Here is a 20956-nt window from a genome sequence, read left to right on the forward strand (position 1 = left end):
AACCTTCTTCTTCAACATCCTAAGCTCAATAGCTAGCTCTCTGTCAGTGCGTGCTTCGCCCCCCATCTCTTCTTCCGGAGCTCGTGTTGCGGCCACTGCCGTTCGTGGCAGCATGCGCAACCATTCTTCATACTCTTCTTGCAGTTCATTCATCAGAGTCTTGGCCACAGCATCGACCCAAAGAAAGAAGCATGTCACCTGCATGAACACCAAACGGATCAACCCATTGCTCAAAGATCCCGACCACGAAAATGGTGCAATTGCCCCGATTCTTACCCCATTCTTGCTGCACACGTAGAACGGACGATTTTGGTTCCTCGGTGTGTGAGAAACCCTCCGATCAACGCCCGCCCGGCACCGCGGACAGACGAAGACAGGCATGTCCACACGCGCCCGACTCTGCATCCGCGAGGTGGCGCGGGAGCTTGAGGAAGACATGGAGCTCGGAGTCGAAGGGCATCTCAACGCCGCCGCGCCCTCCACAGCTAGCTTCCCACCGCCCTGCTCTCTCTCTGTCGTCGTGGTCACCGCCGCTGTCGCCCGCTTATATAGCACACCCGCAACGGCTCTCTGCTCAACGGCTCTCTGCTAGGTCCCACAAGCCACGTGTGCAACGGTCTGAATAGAATTGGCCGTCTCTGCCGCCTGGTCCCACCTGTAAGGGCCGAGTCAAAAGGTTGATCTGACGGAGACGGCAGAGTTCACGGAACGAGTCGGTGCGCACGGACTAGGGGCAAAACTGAGCACAATTCACATCTGAGGGCAAAACTGAGTACATGGACACCACTTAGGGCAAAAGGATAATTAACCCAAATGTTTATGTGAAGATAGTGCTAGTGTTGTACGTACAGTGAATTGTTCATGTATGCGAAGATAGTGTTATTCGAGTTTCCTTCTGTTCTATGTTTCATTGGTAGCGATGCTTAATCGGCAACATGTAGTTTAGCTGACTGTCACACTTGTTGGCCATCTTTCTTCAGACGTTTGTTGCTTTGAATTATTCCTTCCTGTGTTTGTTATAGTATCAAGTACTCCCTTGGTCCCATAATATAAGACGTTTTTTGGCACTAGTATAAAACGTCTTATATTATGGGGCGAAGGGAGTATTAAGTTGTATCTTACTTGCAAACATCCTCATGGATATGCCTACAGCCCGACTTTTTGGCAATCACTCATCTACCTTCTACCTTCTGATGAACTGTGAAGTGCTCAATATTTGTTTAGCATTTTTCATCTAATGAGATGTAACCGACATGCCTCGATATTTTTAGACTGCACTTATGTCCCATTTGCAATACATATTTCTTGCGGGATGAATTGATCCTTAAGGTTGTGAAATGCTCATGACAGATAATGTTGGCTGGCGTCGTGGTGACGTCGACGGCAGATGGGACTGGCAAGATACGCAATGATCCCTCCTGATTCCTGAAGATGGGATGAAGGAAGATGGCGGCGGCGGATCCTAGAGCGTGTGCATGTGGTGCGTGTTGTGGGCCGCCTAGACCGGTTGGTACTCTCAGATTGCCAGCCGGACGGCTTCTTGAGGCCACTGGATTAGACGGTGTCTGTTGATGCGGTTAGGGTACATATTTATATTTATAGGTGTGTAGCGAATATGTTCGTCTCGAAGGTGGCTTTGGTTGATCTTTGTATTTATTTTATCATACTTTGATTAAAAAAATAATAAAGATGGTTGTATGCTTCATTTTGATGTAGAGGACGGGGGTAATTCTTCTTTTAAGAAAAACTTACAAGATAAACTAGCGCAAAGTGTAAAAGCGAAACTAGAAGAGAGTAACTCTTTGCAAGAAATGAAGAAGAAAGCTGGAAGGTAAAATTGCAAACAAAGTGCTCCCGCGAACAAACTTCACGGGAGGCCGCTGATCCTAGTAAATGGAAGCTTCTCCCGTTCATTAACTGACGTCGACGCTGCATAAATTACTCCACTTGGCACGTCCAGCTGCGGGTTGATACACACGAGTCGTTCATGAAGTACTAGGAGCAATGTTCTGCGCTTGCTGGTGCGTAGTGCGGTAAATAGGAGTACTTCACACAGACACTAGGAATGTTTGTATGGTATGTACTCCTTTTGCAAACTAATATAAAAACGTTTAGATCACTATTTTAATGATCTAAACGTTTTTATATTAGTTTACGGAGAGAGTACTGTATAACTCGGAGCAGATTGTATCGAATGTACTCAAGCAGCGAGCAGCTCCTCCTGATCCATGTTGCACGTACTCATTTGCTATGCTTTTTTTTTTTTGCAGGTGGCTCATCTGCTATGCTACCCCTGCATTGACCTCGATCCCTCAAGGCCTGAATGCTTCTTGTTAGTTTGACAGTTTACCATTCGATTTAACTAAACCACACTGTGCTGTCGTTGACCGAAGGTGTAGCGTGACCTGGATAATCAGTGAGCACAACATGTGGAGCTGAGGCTCATATTTGACTTTCATTATTGCCAAACACAAACAGAGTAGTCAATTTTGCTGGTTAGGAATTTAAATACCGGCACACACTTTTTTTGACAGTTTAGGAGTACATATTTGACCACATAGTAAATGTGTAAGAGCAACTCCAATGAGGCGACCCATTTCGTCTGCCGCCGTTCGTTTGGGTCGGCGTGGACAAAAGAGGAGGCCCAACACGGCGACCCAAACCCAAATGGAGTCCGCTTCGCGTCCGCGCCGACGCATTTGCGTCGGCGCGGACGCGAAACGGACGCCACGCGCGCCTTCTCGGTGTCCGCCACGGCCCCACCTGGCGGTCGTCCAACCGCCCGCCACCTACCTGGTCAGCTTAATTTATGACCTGGGGCCTACACGCCAGCGATGACGGTCGTCTTTTTTTAAGCCGACCGTGCGGTGGGGCCGTCCTCATCCAGCCAGTCCCCGTCCCCATCTAGCCACGCTCGCTCCCCCGTCGCCGGCAAACCCTAGCCACCCTAGCCGTGCCAAATGGGGCTCTTCTCCGGCACCGACAGCAGCTGGAAGGCCAAGGGCAAGTCGCCCGCCATCCCCTTTCGCCCGGAGTTTCTCCTGCCTCCGCCGACGCCAGCTCGCCGGCCGAGGCATCACGTCAACGTGCCTGTGCACCAGGCGGAGTGGCACTGGCAGCACGGCGTGCCTCTCCCGTACCCTAACGCCACCCTGTCGCATGACTGGTGCCTAGATCCGGAGAGGATCCCCCAGGGCGCACGCGGAGGAGGTGCGGCGCCGACGGGCGCTCCTGACGCCGGAGTAGCGCCGCGACGCCGCCTACGCCTCTGACTCGCCCAACTAGGCGCGTTGGTTCGCCTTCGAGCATGAGGAGGCGAGGCGACGCGGCGTCCGCGAGGTCGACCGCACCGTGCCACCGCCCCCGCTCATCGTCCGTGAGGAGGACTAGGCGGCGAAGGCCGCCTACCAGGCTGCCCTTGCGGCGGTCTACCGGGAGAGCGAGGAGGACGAGCGGCGGCAGAGAAAGAGGAGGCGGCGTACGAGACGGCCATGGCCCTCTCCGCAGCGGGCGACTGCGTCCTGCCGCCGGTGACCCCGCCGTCCCTGCCGTCCTATGTGAAAGCCGAGCCGGAGCCGGAGCCCATCGAGCGCTACTCCTGGACGGGAGTAGTGTGCGAGTGGGTCCGCGCGCCGCCGGTCTGGGTGGGGGCGATGCCGACGCAGGAGGCGCCGTACCTCGAGCACTGGCACCACATCCGGCTGGCCAAGGAGCGCCGCGACGGCGGGTACCTCGAGATGCTCGAGCGCGGCGCCGATGAGGAAGCGTGCCAGGCCGCGGCGGCACAGGCGGCGGCAGAGCCCGCGCCGGCGCCGGCACAACCCGCGCCCGACATGAACGCCCTCTAGAACTTGGTGTTCTCCTGGGCCGGCCCTGCGCCGGCGCTCATCGACCTGACGGACCCTGAGGACGACGACGACGCCTAGGGCAGCGCGCCGCCTCGTAGTTTAGTTTATTTTTAGTTTTTATTAATGCTAATATGGACGCGTGGACTCTCGCCGGCCTTCGTGGTCAGCTTTAATGTATAATTATTACATGTTTTCTTTTTTTTCTCGCGCCGTCAAAAATGGGGCGAGCCAGCGTTGGACGCACGCGCCGACCCAAACGCGAAAGCGTACGTTCGTGTCCGCCTGGCCGACCCAAACGAATAAAAAACGGACAAAAATGTCGTCCGTTTGGATCGGTCCATTGAAGTTGCTCTAAGTATTCAAGATTTAGGAAGCACCCGATAAAAGAAAAGGTCATGGAACCACCCACTATGACCAGTGATCCACCTCAACAATCAACGCTCCAATTTTGACCAGACCCCCACCATCCCACGACACGATCGAGGACCCCCTTTAGCCATCGTTAACCGACTGACAGCTGGGCCCGGCGACAAGGAGATCTCGTCGTGCGACCCCATAACCCCGACACGTCGCCTCTATCCCAGCAAACCCGCCGCCGACTTTTCCAGACCCACCGCCCGATTTTCACCCTCTCCCACCCCGCCCGCGCCCACCCGCACCCAGCCACCCACTGGCAACTGGGCCCGCACCTCCGCCGGTCCCATGAGGGATATATCTCGTGACGGCCAGGCCCCAGGCATTTACCCGCCCAGCGATTCGAAAAGCGAAGGCGAAATCAAAACAGCGCAGGCGAAGAGGGGGGACGAGAAAAAAATACTAACCGCGACGAGCACACGCACGCACCCCGTCTCTCTCGCTTCTTCCTCCCCCGCCCCGGTCGCGGTCTCGCACGCCTCATCGCCGCAAGCAAAGGCCAAGGTGGCAGGAGCTCCTCGCGGCTCTCTCGGAGCGGCGGCGCCGGCGCGAGGGGAGCGGGATCCGGATCCCGCGCGGCGGAGCGATCCCCGGCCGCCTCGCCGGATCGCCGGAGACAGTGTAAGTAGCTGGTGGTTACCGCTGCTTTGATTGAGTCCGGCCGCATGCGTTTGAGTTTATGAGTGATTTTTTCTACCCTCTGTGCTTGCAGTTGCTGGTCTCCATATAGTTGGGGATTTTTCGGAGTCTAAGGCGGGATTCAGAGATGGAGGAGCTGCTGGGCACGGAGATCGGGAAGCACGACTACGACTGGTGATGCTCTAGACCAATCATTGCTCCCGTTTGGCGGTGATCTGATTCACTAAGTCTGTGTGCGATTTCATGTTTTCCCCCTTTGCCATCGAACGGCGAATCCTCGGTCCAAGCTTAGTGTAATGGCTGCGATGCTATGTTTTCAGACGTTTTTGAGTCTGTGGTACTGCCCCAATCATATGGTGGGGTATTGTTGGTCGTGTCAGGTGCGATTGTTTCTGGTTAAGATTGCATGATACCGAATAACTGAAGCTGTTTGGCTTAGTTAGGATTAGCTGCAACCGGATGGTTGGTCGGTGGGCTCCTTCTTAGCAGAGCAAAGCATGGGACATAACACGTACTGTATATCACTTTATTACTCATCTAAACATGGGAGTATCTTGGAAAGGCAAAATAGATAAATGCCACAGCAAATAGGCAGGCTGATAGCATTGCCAACTTTAGGATATCCTAAATTGGATACTGTAATGATACTCCAATTGCACTGCCACAGAGTTATTGCATTGTCAAAGCCATGTAGGATTAACTGAAGGTTGGCCCGGCAGCAACTGGCGATCATAAATATAGCTGATTAATTTCCAATCTTAGTCTGGTTGAGTTGCCATTTTGTGTAGAATTACTGCAGTGTTTCAGTTGCAATTATGTAGTGACCTATAAAACCTGGTACCACATCTTATACTGGGGTGAGATGATTAAATGACCATCAAGATGTAGGCTAAAGTTTATTTGGATGTCATTCGCATGAGCAGTGCTTGCCAAAATATGCGGTGTTTTGCTGTTGGATGAGATATATGCTTCTCATGCTCGAGTGTTTTGTGCTTTGGCTTTGGCTTTTTATTGATAAATCTTTTGTGATTTACATAACATGTGAATGCATTCCTCAGGCTTCTTACTCCCCCGGGAACACCCCGTGCTCCTGCACTGGAGGTTGCTGAGAAAGCCCCACCATCAAATGTGCCTAAACGGACCGTCACTAGATCTTCCTCAACCACCAGAGCATCAAGGGTTGGTACTATTTGCTTCAGATATGTTTGCATACTGGTGGTTCAGCTTTCATTATGAACTTGTAGTTTAAAGGAAGTATATCTTGCTTTACTGGCCTGTTACATGCCTGTCAGTGTCCCTCTATGCACATGTTACGGGTTGTACAGATAGAACTAGGAACGCACTGGGTCCAGAGTTCAAACCTCAATAGGTTCAAGACTCACGACTAGTTTGTGCAAAACTACAGTCACACACGCACGCAGGCGGCATTGGTGTCCGTTTTGATACCGCATGCCTGAATTGAAGAGGTTGTCATGAACAACGCAGCGTACTTATAACTGACCTATAGTAATTAATAGTCGAAGTAAATCACTGGAGTCATTCAAATCCTGCCTACTGAATGCACCATATCAGCTGTGGCTATTCACTGCTGCGTATTGTTGCTAAGGTGTTAGTTTTCCACTTTAGTTTTTCATCACTCGGCATAGTTCAAAAGGGGTTTGCAGGAGGCTACAAGCCCAAGGGATTTCGCTACAAGCCCAAGGGATTTCACTGCTGCATATTGTTGCTAAGGTGTTAGTTTTCCACTTTAGTTTTTCATCACTCGGCATAGTTCAAAAGGGGTTTGCAGGAGGCTACAAGCCCAAGGGATTTCGCTAAGTTCTTTTATTTAGTATGATACCGTGGACAACAATGTAAAATAATGTTTTGAAGGATTCTATGTAACTTGAATAGTTGTTCAGACCCGTTACTTGTGGCCTGCAATCTCACTGTTGTAAAAATGCACGGTCTGTCTGGCCTTTTGGCTGACAACTCTCGCATGGATCTGATCTCCCGCCCAGCCTCCACAGTCAGCGGCTAGCTTCACTGACTGATGGTTTTTGGCCATCCATGCCGTCGCAGCAGTGTTGCGCAAGGGCACTTCATCCCTCATCCAGTTCACTATTTGAGAGATCTGGAGGCACCACAACGTGCAGGTCTTCACCAGCGTGCCCCCTGATGTGCACTGCCTGCTCACATGCTACTGTGTGGGTAGATGCCGGGGCGTCAGGCCTCAGGGAGATTATTCATGCTGCCCAGGCCGTGTTGTAGTCTTCTTTGGTGTTCTATTGGCTCTAACAAAGTGCCAGCCTAAGCCTCAGGCTTGTAACACACACTTCTTTCTAATTAATGCATCGGCACGCAAAATTTTTGTGTTTTGTCACAAAAAAAAACTGATTGCTGATCTTACAAAGGCAGATAAAGGTGAAAGAAAAGTTTTATACATCCTGGGAAATTCATAGGATGTTGTAACACATCTTAATTTCAGGCTTTGCAGGTATAAATTTCAATTTTATGGACCGTAATATCTTGGTAAAGTTGCAACGAACTCTATGGAAGTGAAAAGGAATAATGTTAATTTAGGCAAACCTCTTGTTCTTTTATTTAGGCTATGCTATGAAGATCAACAGAATACATAACATTCAGGTGTTTGGTCGATTGTCTGTACCATTGGACTTCTGTTAAGTAATTTTGGAATGTTTTGCAAGGTTACACATGTGCTCTCATGTTCATATGCTAAACCTTTCTTTTTTGTACAATCTACGGCAACTATTGTCCAGTGAAAGCAACTGAGTCCAATGTAGTTTGGAATGGGGCAATTCACATACTTGGTATAATTGTATTGCACTATTTCTCATCTAACCAACCATAGGAACATACTTATCTGTACAACTTTTCCTTGACACCTATTATTTCTTAGTTGGCTATATGGTGCTGATCAGTGATCAAAACTAACATAAATGCATCATGTTTTTATTTCAGCTTTCTGTTGATGAAACAGAGAATGGGCATTCAGCAGCTCCCAATAGACCAGTGCGAAGCATGTCCCGACCTTCAAACAGGTCATCAGTGCTCACTCCAAGCATTTCTTCTGTCAGTTCGAGACCTACTACCCCGACCAAGAGGACTAGCACTCTTCCCTCTTCAATGCCATCAGCTCCAGCTTCACGTCCAGTGGCAGCACGATCATCTACTCCGGTCAAAACCCGTCCACCTACCCCGGTCAAAACTCGTCCATCTACTCCAGTCAAAAACTGTCCTTATGGTTCCGGCTCCATGGCCAACTCAACCTCTGTGAAGAGCACATCTGCGCAGAACTCAAGGTCATCAACTCCAACCTCTCGACCCCGAAGCATTTCCAGCTCATCATCAAGCACGGCTCCTTCAGTGAGTCGTCCCAGTTCATCCTCTGGTAGAATTCCTGCAATTGTTCGTACCAGCTCTTCCTCAAGTACAGCTTCAGTGACCCGTTCTAGCTCTCGATCGTCTACACCTACACGCCAGCCTGTCATGCGTCCATCAGCTCCATCCATAGCTCGCTCACCTTCAGTTGGGAGGATTTCTGGTAGCAATAACTTAACATCTAGTGGACGATCAGCAGCCAGCCGTGGTCGAATGTCAGCACCTTCCTCAGCACCATCATCCCGTCCAAGTTCCCCAAATACACGTCCGCGAGCTCCAGTTAGGCCACTAGATATTCCAGATTTTCCAAGTGACACTCCTCCTAACCTAAGGACAAAGCTACCAGAAAGGCCACTCTCTGCTGGTAGAGCACGGCCAGGAATTGGTTTGGGAACCAGGTCAACCCTGAATGCTGAACCAGTTACCTCAGCTCCTGTGAAGAAGATATCTGTGCCTGCTATTACTCGAAATAAGTTTTCTGATGCACCATCCAAGACACCTTCTCTTACCAATGGACACCAGAATCGACAAACGGAGAGATCTGTTATGGACAGTCAGCCTGCTAGACCCTCTCGGTCTGCCACAAGTGAAGAAAATGGATTTGGCAGGACGATATCAAGGAAGTCACTTGACATGGCAATCAGGCACATGGTATGTTCAGCCCTCATACTTACATTATCTGCGGCAATGCCATTAGAAGTTGACAACCTTTCTTTTCGCTTATGTGATGCTTTCAACAAATTATTGTGTTCACTGCATGGAGTCGTCTCTAGACTAATGACTGGGATGCTCTAGAAGAAATTTAGGATGGTTTGTGAGCTGTAATATAAGCCTAGAACCTAGTGCACTATTAATTTGATGCAGTTTACTAGCTAGTGTACTCCCTCCTTTCCGGTTTATGGGGCTCAATTCAAAAATCTCACCAACCAAGGTAGATGGTGAGTGGTGGAATACTTTTTGTAATTTGCAAAAGCACCCAATTAATGCTCTTGTTTTCCTCAAAAATTTATGTTTACCAATGTATTAATTGCAATGAATGCATGCATAAAGTACATGCATTGGTCAATTTTCTCTTAATACTTGCATGCAATGATTTAATGCACCTTGGTATCTGAACTTGTGATAGGGAACAACCAAATTGAGCCTTATAAAATGGAAAAACTAAGATTTTGAGATAAGCCCTATAAACCGGAAAGGAGGGAGTATAATACTTGGGGGTATTATTTAGAAGAAGCTGAATTGCCCTTATTTATGACAGGACATTCGACATAACCTGGGTGGCATCCGAGGTGCATCTCTATTTCCTCATAGCATCCGGTCTTCTGCTCCCAAGGGCCGTTCAGCTCGAATGTCCGATCCTGGCCATCACACCTCAAATGGCGAGCAGGACGCATACACCGACAGTGGCAGCATCAACGGGCACTTCTCCGGCGATTCCATTGGAGCCCTTTCACACTATGGTGGGAGCTCAACTGAGTCCCCAGACAGAGAAAGCATGGGAACTAAAGAGACGCTGAGCGAACTGGATATGTATGGCAGCTCAAGGTATGAGGAGATGCTACTAAGGGAGGACACGAAGAACACGGACTGGCTGCACAGCGTCGACGACAAGTCGGACCAGAGCCCCGTGTTCGATCACCGGTTCGAGCCGCTCCCAGAGCCGTTTGGTCCGCTGTGATGGTTACCGTCTGTAAAGGTTTCATCTCGTCCGGTGGTTTGTTTTGTTCTTTGCATGCAGTTACGAGGCTGTATGTATTCTGCTCTATTTAGATGAAGGAAGAACCTTATTGCTTGACGGCCTTCTTATTGATAGATGCACAGACACACCCACGCAGAGTTGTATGTTGTTATCTCATTCGGTCTGGTCTTCCATCTCCCCCATCTTTTCATGTATCTGCTGAAAGATGGCAAGATTGTGGGGTTTTTACAATGTACCTCTAGCATCTGGAGATTGAAGGCTCCAAGTGCGGGTACACTGCTACTTGTTTATGTTTATAAACTTTTTCTTGCGAAAATACCGTCACCTTGTTCCTGGTCTGTCACAGTGGTTTACAAGTTAAAAGGAAGAGTATCCTGTGGTGGTGGATTTTTCGTCGGAAGAGACCTCCTACCCAATGGAATTGCCAAAAAAATCCCCTCCGAATGAAATTGACAAAAAAAATCCCTCGACCGTGGCGGCAGGCGCAGCAGGTGACATGTGTCACTTGCCGTCATGGCGGCAGGCGCGGCAGGCGACATGTGTCACTTCCGGCGAGGCGGCAGCCTTCAAGTTATAGCGAGCAGCGAGGTGGCAGCACTGGCCTGTGCATGCCTGCTGCTGCCGATTTTTATTTTTTATTTTTTTGAGGATGCTGCTGCCGATTTTCGTTATGGCTAAGTAGGGGTAGTGCGCGCAACACGCCATGGAAGATGCATGCATGCATGGCAGGGAATGGGATGCGAATCCACGAGTTAGATGGATAGGTACGTTGCTGCTCAATTAACCAAATTCATGCTTACCACTCCACTGGCTAATTGCTTGGGTCTAATTACTTTGGAACCTGGACAGTCAAACAACCTTTTTCGTGTGTTACACACTTGGGCGAGGATCCAGCAGCGTATCTGCTCGAAAAACCCGTGCATAAAAGCAGTGGCGCAGTAGTCACGACGCAGCGATCGGCAGCAGCAGGCACGCACAGGCCTGCCGCCACGCCCCCAGGCGGCAGGTCACAGTATTGCCGCCTCCCCCATTGGCGGCCGGTCCCACCATCGGCCTCGGTTCCGTTCCGCCTCGCCGCTCGCTGTTACTCGAAGGCTGCCGCCTGGCACAGTGGCGGCAAGTGCCACGTGTCGCCTGCCGCCACGGTCCAGGGGGTTCTTTTTGTCAATTTCTTTCGAAGGGGTCTTTTTTGGCAATTTCAGTGGGCAGGGAGTCTCTTTTGACAAAAATTCGCGGTGGTGCACTAACATGTTTAAGCTTCAGAGTCAACCATGATGGCCACGCAGTCGCTGTGATGTACGTCGTGATAACTGTTGATGAGTCACAAAAGTTTCCTAAATTTACTCTTCATTTGTCTGCCCAAGGAGTTCCATTTCGCAAGGAGGTCTTCTCGTTGGAGTTTACCTGGCTGTCTTTTGCTGTTAACTTGATAGAAAAACTGTGATATTCGCATGGCCATGTTACCTGCTTGCTGCCTCGGCTGTGTAGGTCTTGTCCGACGTGCTGTCAGTTTGGGGGGGCCTCCGTGATCCGATTCTAGGTACGGGGTTGGCTGGCCTATTGATTATGCAATGCCAGTTTTGCAATGACAAGCGGCGGCAGAGACGCATAAATCCCATCCATTGTCAGCCTGTCGCCGGGTGACAAACCGAGAAATCGCGGCGGGTGCGTGGATTCAAAAGCTCGAGGAGTGTCTGTATTTGGGCAAGTATATAAATATAATAGTGCAGTGTTATCTACTTGGCACAAAGCACTCGTGTTCTTTACTTCTTTTTGTTCCTAGGTGCTCGAGGATGCCTCCCGATAACAGGGTGAGATTATTACCTTTTCAATCCTACCACATCCTAGTGGCAAAGCGATCTTTGCAAGCTGCAATGGTCAATACAGTAGTTTTATGCTTTCTAGGTCCTAGGCTTCTGCTGGCCATGTTGTAGGAGATAAAAAAATTGGCACAATACCAATCTACGGAGCACGAGATACTGCAGCACAACCCTCGCTTCGTTGGCATAATAATCCGGAGATCGTAGGCCAAGCGACCTGTGATCTGCGGCAGCTCGGCGTAGAGCAGCAAATTATGTGAACATCTTTGGTGTAGATTCTCTGAACTGTTACGGTTCGCCATTCGAGATGGGACCTCCTCGACAGTCATCCATTCCAGTCGCTGCTGTGCTGGGCCTGTGAACGCTGGCGGAGATCTCACAGTCACAGAGACGTCAGCGACGAATATTTTCGTGCCGCGTCGGTCTCCTCCACCTCCACGGCTTTCACGTTCGCCAACCACCGTGGTACGATCACAACCACAACAACTACTACCTGTGAGATGGATCAATCTATCAATGCATGCTAGCTACTGCTACTGCTACAACACCGGCCAAGGCTCACGGCGATCGTGCAGGCACTGCTCCCTCCGTCGGGCCATCCATCGGTGGGGTGGGAACGAGGCCGCCGCTTGCGTTACGCCGGTCGGTCAAACGAGCCCGACCTGTACGTACGTATGTACGCGTGAATGGCGTACCGGTTGGCGTCGATCGTACTCCCAGCTGTGCCAGCAATTCTCGAACGTGTAGCGTGGAGTAACTGTTGTTGTTACGTAGGAGTACTAGTACTACCAGACCAGTAGTCGGCTAGCTGTAGGCCTGTAAATGCAGGCAGGCATTCAGGAGAGCGAGCGAGGGAGGCAGGCAGCAGCGACGATGCTTTGGCATTGTCCTTCCTTCCGGTACGCGAAACCCACGATACGATCGGGGCGGGGAAGAAGAAGCCCATGTGGTTCCTGCTGCCGCTGGCCTGGCCTACTACAAGTTCAGTGCTCTGCAGTAGTATGAACCGGCAACTTTGAATGGAAATTCGAACGGGATTAAACGGTGGAGGCGTGGCACGGAGTCATTACTCCGTGTCTGCCCGTGCTCGGTGTACATTTGTGGTAGAGCAGGGCAGCAGGGGTCACTGCTCGCGCTCGGTGCCCAGTAGGCCACCATGCCAACTCATGGCTACAGGGCTCCTCCCGGGCAGCTGTACGCAGGATTTGGATCTCGGTACCGGCCCGGGCGGAACGCTGCGAGATGGCCGTGCAGCACGGCGGGCCTGTCCCTGTACCGCCGTGTCCCCCTCCCCTCGCTCTCCCGACTCATCTCGGAACCGTGGCCCGGAGGGCGTAAACAAAGTTACACTGGGTGTGCTACGTTACGTACACGTTGGTGCACCGTAGGTCACTGGACTCGTCCCCAAATTTAACTTCGGCCACTGGATTTAGAAATATCCGAAATACGGTCACGAAAATCATATCAGTGATCACCGACGGTCATCGTGTACGCTTTGGCCTCATGTTTTGCCTACGTGGTACTGTTTGATCCTTTGACCGCCCACGTATATGCCAGAATGAAGATCCATCAGCGATCATTGGGCTTGTCCTCAAAATTCACTTTAATCATCAGCATACTGTTTGATCGATTGATCACGGGGAGGCGACTTGGGAGGTGGTCCACGGGCGATGGGGACAAGGGGCTAGGGTTTTGGGGGAGGAAAATTTCCACGTCATCATGTACTACACGACCTTTTTTTTTCTTTTGCAAAAAAAGAACCACATGCAAGTGGCCATGCGCCCTTGATTTATTCTTGAATACGGTGATCAAAATGAATTCCGAGGACAAGTCCAATGACCGCACATGAATTTCACTCTTCTATTGTCCTGTTGGCACATACGTGGAGAGTCAATCGGTCAAACAATATGCCACGTACTCCCTCCATCCTCGAAAGAATGTACTTTCAACTTTGTTGAAGGATCAAACTATCTAAAAGTATACCAATGTTTATGAAACCAAATAAGTATATGATAAAAATATATTTTATCATGAATCTAATGCTACTAATTTCATGTCATAAATGTTAATGCATTATTATATAAATACAGTCAAACATAAAAAAGTTTGACTTTTCAAAAAAGTTGGAAGTACACTCTTTAAAGAACGGAGAGAGTAGGCAGGATACGGAGACAAAGCATACAATCGTGACCGCAGGTGCTCATATTTCGGGTATTCCTATGTCCCGAGGTAAAACTCGGGAACGAGTCGAGTGACCTCCGGTGAATTTAGGAATACGATGGTCCATAGTTTGGTGTAAAGGAAATGGGTATGCCCACAAAATAAAATTAAAATGGGTAGCCAGAATGTTTTTTGACCTATTCTAAAATAATTCTTTTACCAGCATTACAATCAGCATTTTCCTGTTTGCAAAAAAGAAAAAATGCAAGAAGGCTGAAAAAACCATGTGAGCTTACACACATGCCCTGCAGGCACCAGGCAGATCTCAGATGTCTGTCAACCCTCCCTCAGGGGTAAATCCGTCACTCTAACAAATCCCAAGACTTTATTTTACTCCCAGTAACTGACGCTTCTCTTAAATGCACGCCAAATTTGCACACGCAGTTTCCACCGACCCGCAGTGCCGCACAGCACAGGCACAGCGCCACCGCTACCGCGTCCGTCATCCCCACACACACATGTAGCCCGACACTCTCCACCCGCACACACAGAGAGACAGTACACAGCTCAGTCGCGGGCGCGCAGCGAGATCGCCACGCTCTCCTCCACTCTCCAGCGAGCGCGGAGCCGGACTCCAAGGCGGCCGGCGGTCCGGCGCTCCTGCTCCCCGCGCCGCCTCCGCGCAATGCTGGCCGCTTCCGGCGCAGATCGGGCCGACTCCTCACCCTCCTCCTCCCGGCCGCGGCTCTCGATCGGCGCCTGACTCCGGGTGAGCGGAGGACGGCTGGATCTTGCGGCGGACGGCGCGAGGGAGGGACGGACGGACGCGCTCCGCCGTCTCCCGATTTCCGCCTGCCAAGAGAGGTTTGCGGCCTTCTCTCTCTCTTCGCGTGGCCCCTTCCGTTTCTCCGTTGTGTTTTCTTGGATACAGCGAGCGACGCCTTCGCATGCCTCCAAACCTCTCCTGCCGAGATTGGAACCTGCGCTCGATCCCTCCCCACCCCCACCCCGGGTTTTAGGAGCGCAATAGATTAGCGCAATGCAGTTTGTTGGCCGTTGTTTGGTTTGCGCTTTGATAAGTGGTCGGTCGTCGCTAGTTAAGCTTTATTTGATTCTAAAATACGGAGAAGATTATTTTTAATGCCAAAGAGTTGGGTAGTACTGTAGTTTACTTTTCTAGATGATGAGTTGGTGATTTTCTTTCTTTTCAACATACTGGCAAATCTCTACTGCTGTAATTCTGTCTACAGAAAATTATCGACTGTCTGCACTTCACTCGGTCCACAGTTAGGGGTATGATGCGTGTAGGCCGTGCCAGCGTCGGTAGCCCATGCAGCCATGAACACTTGCATTGATTTATCCCAGCCGGCCAGCCCCCACCTTCCCTTCCAAAAAGATTAAAAGACCCTGCTTTCCTTCCTCTCCTTTTTCTCACTTTCTCTCGTCCATCGGAGAGCTTTACCCCTAGCTCTAGGCCCTGCCTTTTAGTGCCTGTGCTGTTTCTTTTGGTAAGCATCTACTCCCTCTGTAAACAATCATAGGACGTTTTAGATAGTGATCTAAAGTGTCTTATAATCGTGTACAGAGGGAGTAGTACTAATTGAGAACACAACGGTAACATGAATTCAGGTGTGGATCATGTAAGGGTAGGTGAGTACGCTGGTACTGGTGGTAGTGTGGTGTGGTACACTTGAGGGGATCACCTACCTCCGCAAAAGGGAATCTAGCAAAGTTTCCTCTGGGAGCCTCGTTGAAACAAGTTCTTAGCATCATTTGTCCACTGTTTTTTAAATGATGGTTAGCTAGTCCTAAGCTAATGTGCGTAATTTGGGTTCTGCTTTATAAAAAGGAGGCCAATGAGTGATATGAGCCGGACAGTATGCTGTTGTCACATGCACATTATCTCAACTGCCCCCCGTTGAAATTTGAGAACCAATAAGAACCACCAGAGCAGTCAGCTTGATGGTGGGTCTTATGGCTTAGAGTCTGAGGAGACTAGAGGAAGAGACAAATGGAGCCTATGAGAGGGGAGCCTACTATGTAGTAGTTGGCAAATATGAGGTGTCTTGCATAGAATGCCTCACCATGGAAGCATTTCTCTCCTGGATCATTCTATTGGATTATTCTATTAATGAAGTATGCGATTGCACCAGTTTCTGTTCTAATCATTTCAATTCTAGTTGCACTGCAAAGTGGACAATTTCTGGTTATGCCTAATGATAGCTAAGATAGGTACAAACAGGAGAGTTCTTAAATGCTGCCCCAGAACCCTCAAGAACAATATCGTGTTGGACGAGGTATACTATTGCTTATTTGATAGCCGGTATTAAAGTTTGGTCTGTCAAAGCCCTGTATATGTATACTATTTGTTATCTGGCCGATGAACCTGTCTTTGGATGATCTAAAATGGGATATTGATTTTAAAGCCATGAACGTGCAGATGCCAGTATGCAACCCATATACTGTTAATCGAAGAGAACATTTTCAGTATCTCACTTATTGAGCTCCAAGTTCTTCTGAAAACAAGCTACCATGGTAGATTGTTTTCTACAACTCGTTATGATAGAGTAGGGGGGAAAATCCACTATTAGTCCTTCCATACTTCTATTTTTGTATATCTCTTGAGCATATTTTCTAATTCTCAGGCAGTTAGTGCCAAAAGTATATTTAGGTGCAAAGTTTATGCCTCATGTTCTATATTCTGAATTCCTTGGTTCACCACTTTTTTGGGACCTTCCTTTTACATGTACTATCTATTATTGCCTCGATGTTTTGTCGGCCACTTTCACTTACCTTTTCTTTTTCTCTCATGCTAGAAGAGTGAAGAGCTGATGAGAAAGCCTGGAGTACAGAGTTGAAAGCTATTGGCTTCCAGCAAGTTCGAACAATGCAGCATCTTACACTAGCAGCATCTCTGTCTGCTGCTGTTCTCTTTGCATGCATCCTGTATGCTGAAAGTGCCGATCTCAACTCGGACAAGCAGGCTCTTCTTGCATTTGCTGCATCCCTGCCCCATGGCAGGAAGCTCAACTGGAGCTCCACAACACCTGTCTGCACTTCTTGGGTTGGAGTGACATGCACACCGGACAATAGCCGTGTACACACACTACGGTTACCTGCAGTAGGACTCTTTGGCCCAATACCCTCGGATACGCTTGGCAAGCTTGATGCCCTGGAGGTGTTGAGCCTCAGGTCTAATCGCCTTACTGTTGACCTCCCTCCTGATGTAGGATCTATTCCTTCTCTTCATTCCCTCTACCTGCAGCATAATAATCTGTCTGGAATCATACCAACTACACTTTCATCCAGCCTAACATTCCTAGATCTGTCCTACAACACTTTTGATGGGGAAATTCCATTGAGAGTACAGAATCTCACTGGACTTACTGCAATCCTTCTCCAGAACAACTCTCTTTCTGGACCCATCCCTGACTTGCGTCTCCCCAAATTGAGGCATTTGAATATGAGCAACAACAACCTCAGTGGTCCAATACCACCTTCCTTGCAGAAATTCCCAGCTAGTTCATTCTTAGGGAATGCTTTTCTGTGTGGGTTACCATTAGAACCATGTCCTGGAACTGCGCCTTCTCCTTCACCGACACCACCACCATCAGTGCCCAGCAAACCCAAGAAGAGCTTCTGGAAAAGGATCAGGACAGGTGTTCTAATTGCAATTGCTGCTGCAGGAGGGGTATTGTTGCTTCTCTTGATTCTTGTACTCTGTATATGCATTTGCAAGAGAAAGAAACGCGCAGAACCAACCGCAGCTTCGTCATCCAAAGGAAAAGCTGTTGCAGGTGGAAGGGCAGACACCCCTAAGGAAGATTACAGCAGTAGTGTTCAGGAGGCAGAGAGAAACAAACTGGTTTTCTTCGAGGGTTCTTCATATAACTTTGACCTGGAGGATTTGCTGAGAGCCTCGGCTGAAGTACTTGGAAAAGGAAGCTTTGGAACTACCTACAAGGCTGTTCTTGAGGATAGCACCACAGTTGTGGTCAAGAGATTAAAGGAGATGGTGGTGGGGAAGAAAGACTTTGAACAGCAGATGGAGATAGTTGGCAGGATTGGCCAGCATCAGAATATTGTTCCGCTGCGTGCTTATTATTACTCCAAAGATGAGAAGCTACTGGTGTATGACTATGTCCCAGCTGGTAGCCTTGCTGCTGTTTTGCATGGTATGTTCTTTGTTTCACCTTATGAACTTCTAGTGGTCTAGCCTATTCAAAATGTTTCTCCGCATTGAAGCGAGGATTGGTAACTCAGACTTAACTGTTGGCACTAGTCGGCTACAAGCATTTCCAAAACTTAGTTGGAATTCATACTGTATACACTTCGAAAGTCACACAGCGATTTGGAATGTTATTAGGGGGGGGGGGGGGGTGGCATAATGCTAGTTAATATGCTGAATCCTTGTGCTTTGTCCTTTTCTCTAAAATTTCTGTTATAATTCTGGTCACTCTCTTAAGACGAATCCTCCAATTTCTGTAAATAAACTGATACTAGCCATTAACCTTCTAGATATATGAATTTATTTTTCCTTTAACATTGTTGTTAAGCATTTGCAGACTGCAGTCAGATTGTGGAACTTCCTCCTGTTTCTCCTAGTTAGTGTTCACTGTGGCACTGAACTCAACTGAGATTTAATAGTCTACTTTCACCCACAGTAGCTTATGCCAGCGGCAGAAATAGTGGTTGATAAGATTTAGTGTCCATGGTGTCTGTTGACTGTTGAAATGAATGACATTTGCTGTGGTTGACTTTCAGGGAACAAAGCCACTGGAAGAGCTGCACTGGACTGGGAGACGAGAGTGAAGATATCTCTTGGTGTGGCTCGTGGACTTGCTCATCTTCACGCCGAGGGAAGCGGGAAGTTCATCCATGGCAACCTCAAGTCGTCGAACATCCTTCTGTCACAGAACCTCGATGGCTGCGTCTCAGAGTTCGGTCTGGCGCAGCTCATGACCACTCTGCCCGCCCCCGCCCGGCTCATCGGATATCGCGCGCCGGAGGTCCTGGAGACCAAGAAGCCGACCCAGAAGTCGGACGTCTACAGCTTCGGCGTCCTGCTCCTGGAAATGCTGACCGGAAAGGCGCCTCTGAGGTCCCCCGGCCGCGAGGACTCCGTCGAGCACCTGCCGCGGTGGGTGCAGTCCGTGGTCCGGGAGGAGTGGACCGCGGAGGTGTTCGACGTGGACCTGCTCCGGCACCCCAACATCGAGGACGAGATGGTGCAGCTGCTCCAGGTGGCCATGGCGTGCGTCGCCGTCGCGCCGGACCAGCGGCCGAAGATGGACGAGGTGATCAGGCGGATCGCCGAGATCCGGAACTCGTACTCGGGGCCGGCGAGCCCGCCGGAGGAGACCGGCGCCCAGGCGCCATGAGGGCGTGGAGATAAAAAAGAGTCCCATTGTGTTTAGCATGCAGAGGTAGCTAGCTAAGCTAAGCTAGGTTGCATAGTTACTTCTTACTTGGTTATATATATAGCTTTGAGCGAAAGTTGATAGCCGCTTGCTTGGTTGATTAGTGGAGTGCGGTTTCTGTTGATCCCTGATTCTTTCTTGTTTCGGGTAATTTTTCTGTGCCGTTTTCGGAGTAGTGACTGGTGAGGCTACTGATCTGGATATCTGATGGTACTGCTGGTGTTTGTGTTGCCCTGTAGTTTGGCATGCCTTTTTTTCCCCAGAGTGTGATTAATGGGATTCATTGAGTCGATGTTTCCCCCTGTTTGTCACCTGTCGGATTTTCTAGTTTGGCGTTCGTAGAAGATTTGATTCGTGTGCAGCAGTTGCTGGCTGCCTTCGTTTTCAGTCAGGCGGCAACGACGTCGACGGCCTTGCGGCTGCGCTCGCGGCGTTGGTTTTCCGCCGTGGGCACGCTCTGGAGCGCGCGGGGACGGCGCGCCCTCCAGCTCGTCACGCGCCTCTTCCAGTCTGGAACACGCCGATCGGCGGAGGACACCGCGATCTTCGGTCCCCGTTCCTCCGTCGGCGTGAATCTGGCCGGTGTGTGCGGTGCGGCACGTGTTAGGAGCGCGGGCACGTCGCGCTGGCGAATGCCAGCCACTCTTGGGTTCGGTCGGACGGACGGACGGACGGACCGTGCCCTCGCCGCGCGGCAATCAAGGCTCTTCTCTTCTCCCCAGCGCGGTACGGGACCAGCTACCGCTATCTCCGGCGGCGCCCACGGCTTGCAAATGCGACGGGGATGGACTCCGCTCCACGGGCCACGGCCGCCGGCCGCGCGTCTCGGCCAGATAATAACATGGTGGATGATGATGGATGATCGCCTTCATTCGCCGGGCCCGGGGATGTCCTGTTGGCGATTTCACGTGGCGGTGTCGGTTGCGGTTGGGTGCGGTGGACAGCTTGGCCAAGGGCGACCGACACGAGGTGGTACCTGCATATGCCCTTCTAGTTGACTTGCAATTTGTAGTGAAACAGCCAAATTAGGTCGTCTTTGTTTACCGAACGAATGCATTGAGTGGAGTGGAACTCTATTGTACCGGCCCAAGTGAATGTTTGTGTCTCGGGTGATTTACCCTAGCACCGGTCAAGTTATAAGCTCCAGTTACCCTAATTCTTTTTATAGTGAAACTGGTTGGATTAGAGCAACTCTAGCAAAGTTGTCATATTTTGACCTAATTGACATAATAATTGTGAGTATAACGATTTTGAAAAAAAAGTGCACCTTAGCAGAGTCATGATATGCCTCTGGATCGTCATAATGCATGAAGTGCCTTTCATATCAGACCTCTCAGCATCCATGATAGTTGCATGTGAGGTGAAGAAAATTTCAAGTGATTACCACCTCACATGGGATGGTATAGAGATAAGAAAAAAAAGATGTCCTACCAACGAGTAGGTCTCATGATTATGAATAGGGACTCAAAGTTTACGCATCACCATAATGCATATGGAGCGCTGCCACTGACACTTGTGAAAGTGCAAGTTATCGACCGGAGAGAGGGTGCGTGTGTCGGGGGGGGGGGGGGGGGG

General features: G+C 49.9%; 2 protein-coding genes across 4 annotated transcripts; both read left to right on the forward strand.

Moving 5' to 3' along the window:
- Positions 1–4594: 4594 nt before the first annotated feature.
- On the forward strand, positions 4595–10297 carry LOC109762361 (uncharacterized). The gene is made up of 5 exons (XM_020321212.3): positions 4595–4883; positions 4975–5075; positions 5960–6080; positions 7863–8933; positions 9541–10297. Exons 2-5 carry the CDS (start codon positions 5029–5031, stop codon positions 9958–9960), a joined length of 1659 nt encoding a protein of 552 aa, XP_020176801.1. The 5' UTR covers positions 4595–4883; positions 4975–5028; the 3' UTR covers positions 9961–10297.
- Positions 10298–14378: 4081 nt separating this feature from the next.
- On the forward strand, positions 14379–19673 carry LOC109762363 (probable inactive receptor kinase At5g58300). Of its 3 annotated transcripts, XM_045235016.2 has the most exons (4): positions 14411–14825; positions 16194–16258; positions 16778–18136; positions 18726–19673. In XM_045235016.2, exons 3-4 carry the CDS (start codon positions 16849–16851, stop codon positions 19340–19342), a joined length of 1905 nt encoding a protein of 634 aa, XP_045090951.1. In that variant the 5' UTR covers positions 14411–14825; positions 16194–16258; positions 16778–16848; the 3' UTR covers positions 19343–19673. The 3 variants fall into 3 exon arrangements, with proteins under 3 accessions (XP_020176805.1, XP_045090951.1, XP_020176803.1); XM_020321216.4 differs by lacking the exon at positions 16194–16258 and having other exon boundaries at positions 14379–14825; positions 16781–18136; XM_020321214.4 differs by lacking the exon at positions 16194–16258.
- Positions 19674–20956: the final 1283 nt, after the last annotated feature.

The sequence above is a fragment of the Aegilops tauschii genome, chromosome 3 (assembly GCF_002575655.3).
Source record: "Aegilops tauschii subsp. strangulata cultivar AL8/78 chromosome 3, Aet v6.0, whole genome shotgun sequence".
NCBI classification, from domain to species: Eukaryota; Viridiplantae; Streptophyta; class Magnoliopsida; order Poales; family Poaceae; genus Aegilops; species Aegilops tauschii.

Coding starts and splice junctions, on each gene's coding strand:
- LOC109762361 (XM_020321212.3), top strand. CDS start 5,029: ATGGAGGAGCTGCTGGGCACGGAGATCGGGAAGCACGACTACGACTG. Junction 6,081..7,862: donor CAACCACCAGAGCATCAAGG/GTTGGTACTATT, acceptor TTTTTATTTCAG/CTTTCTGTTGATGAAACAGA. Junction 8,934..9,540: donor ACATGGCAATCAGGCACATG/GTATGTTCAGCC, acceptor TATTTATGACAG/GACATTCGACATAACCTGGG.
- LOC109762363 (XM_020321216.4), top strand. CDS start 16,849: ATGCAGCATCTTACACTAGCAGCATCTCTGTCTGCTGCTGTTCTCTTT. Junction 18,137..18,725: donor CCTTGCTGCTGTTTTGCATG/GTATGTTCTTTG, acceptor GTTGACTTTCAG/GGAACAAAGCCACTGGAAGA.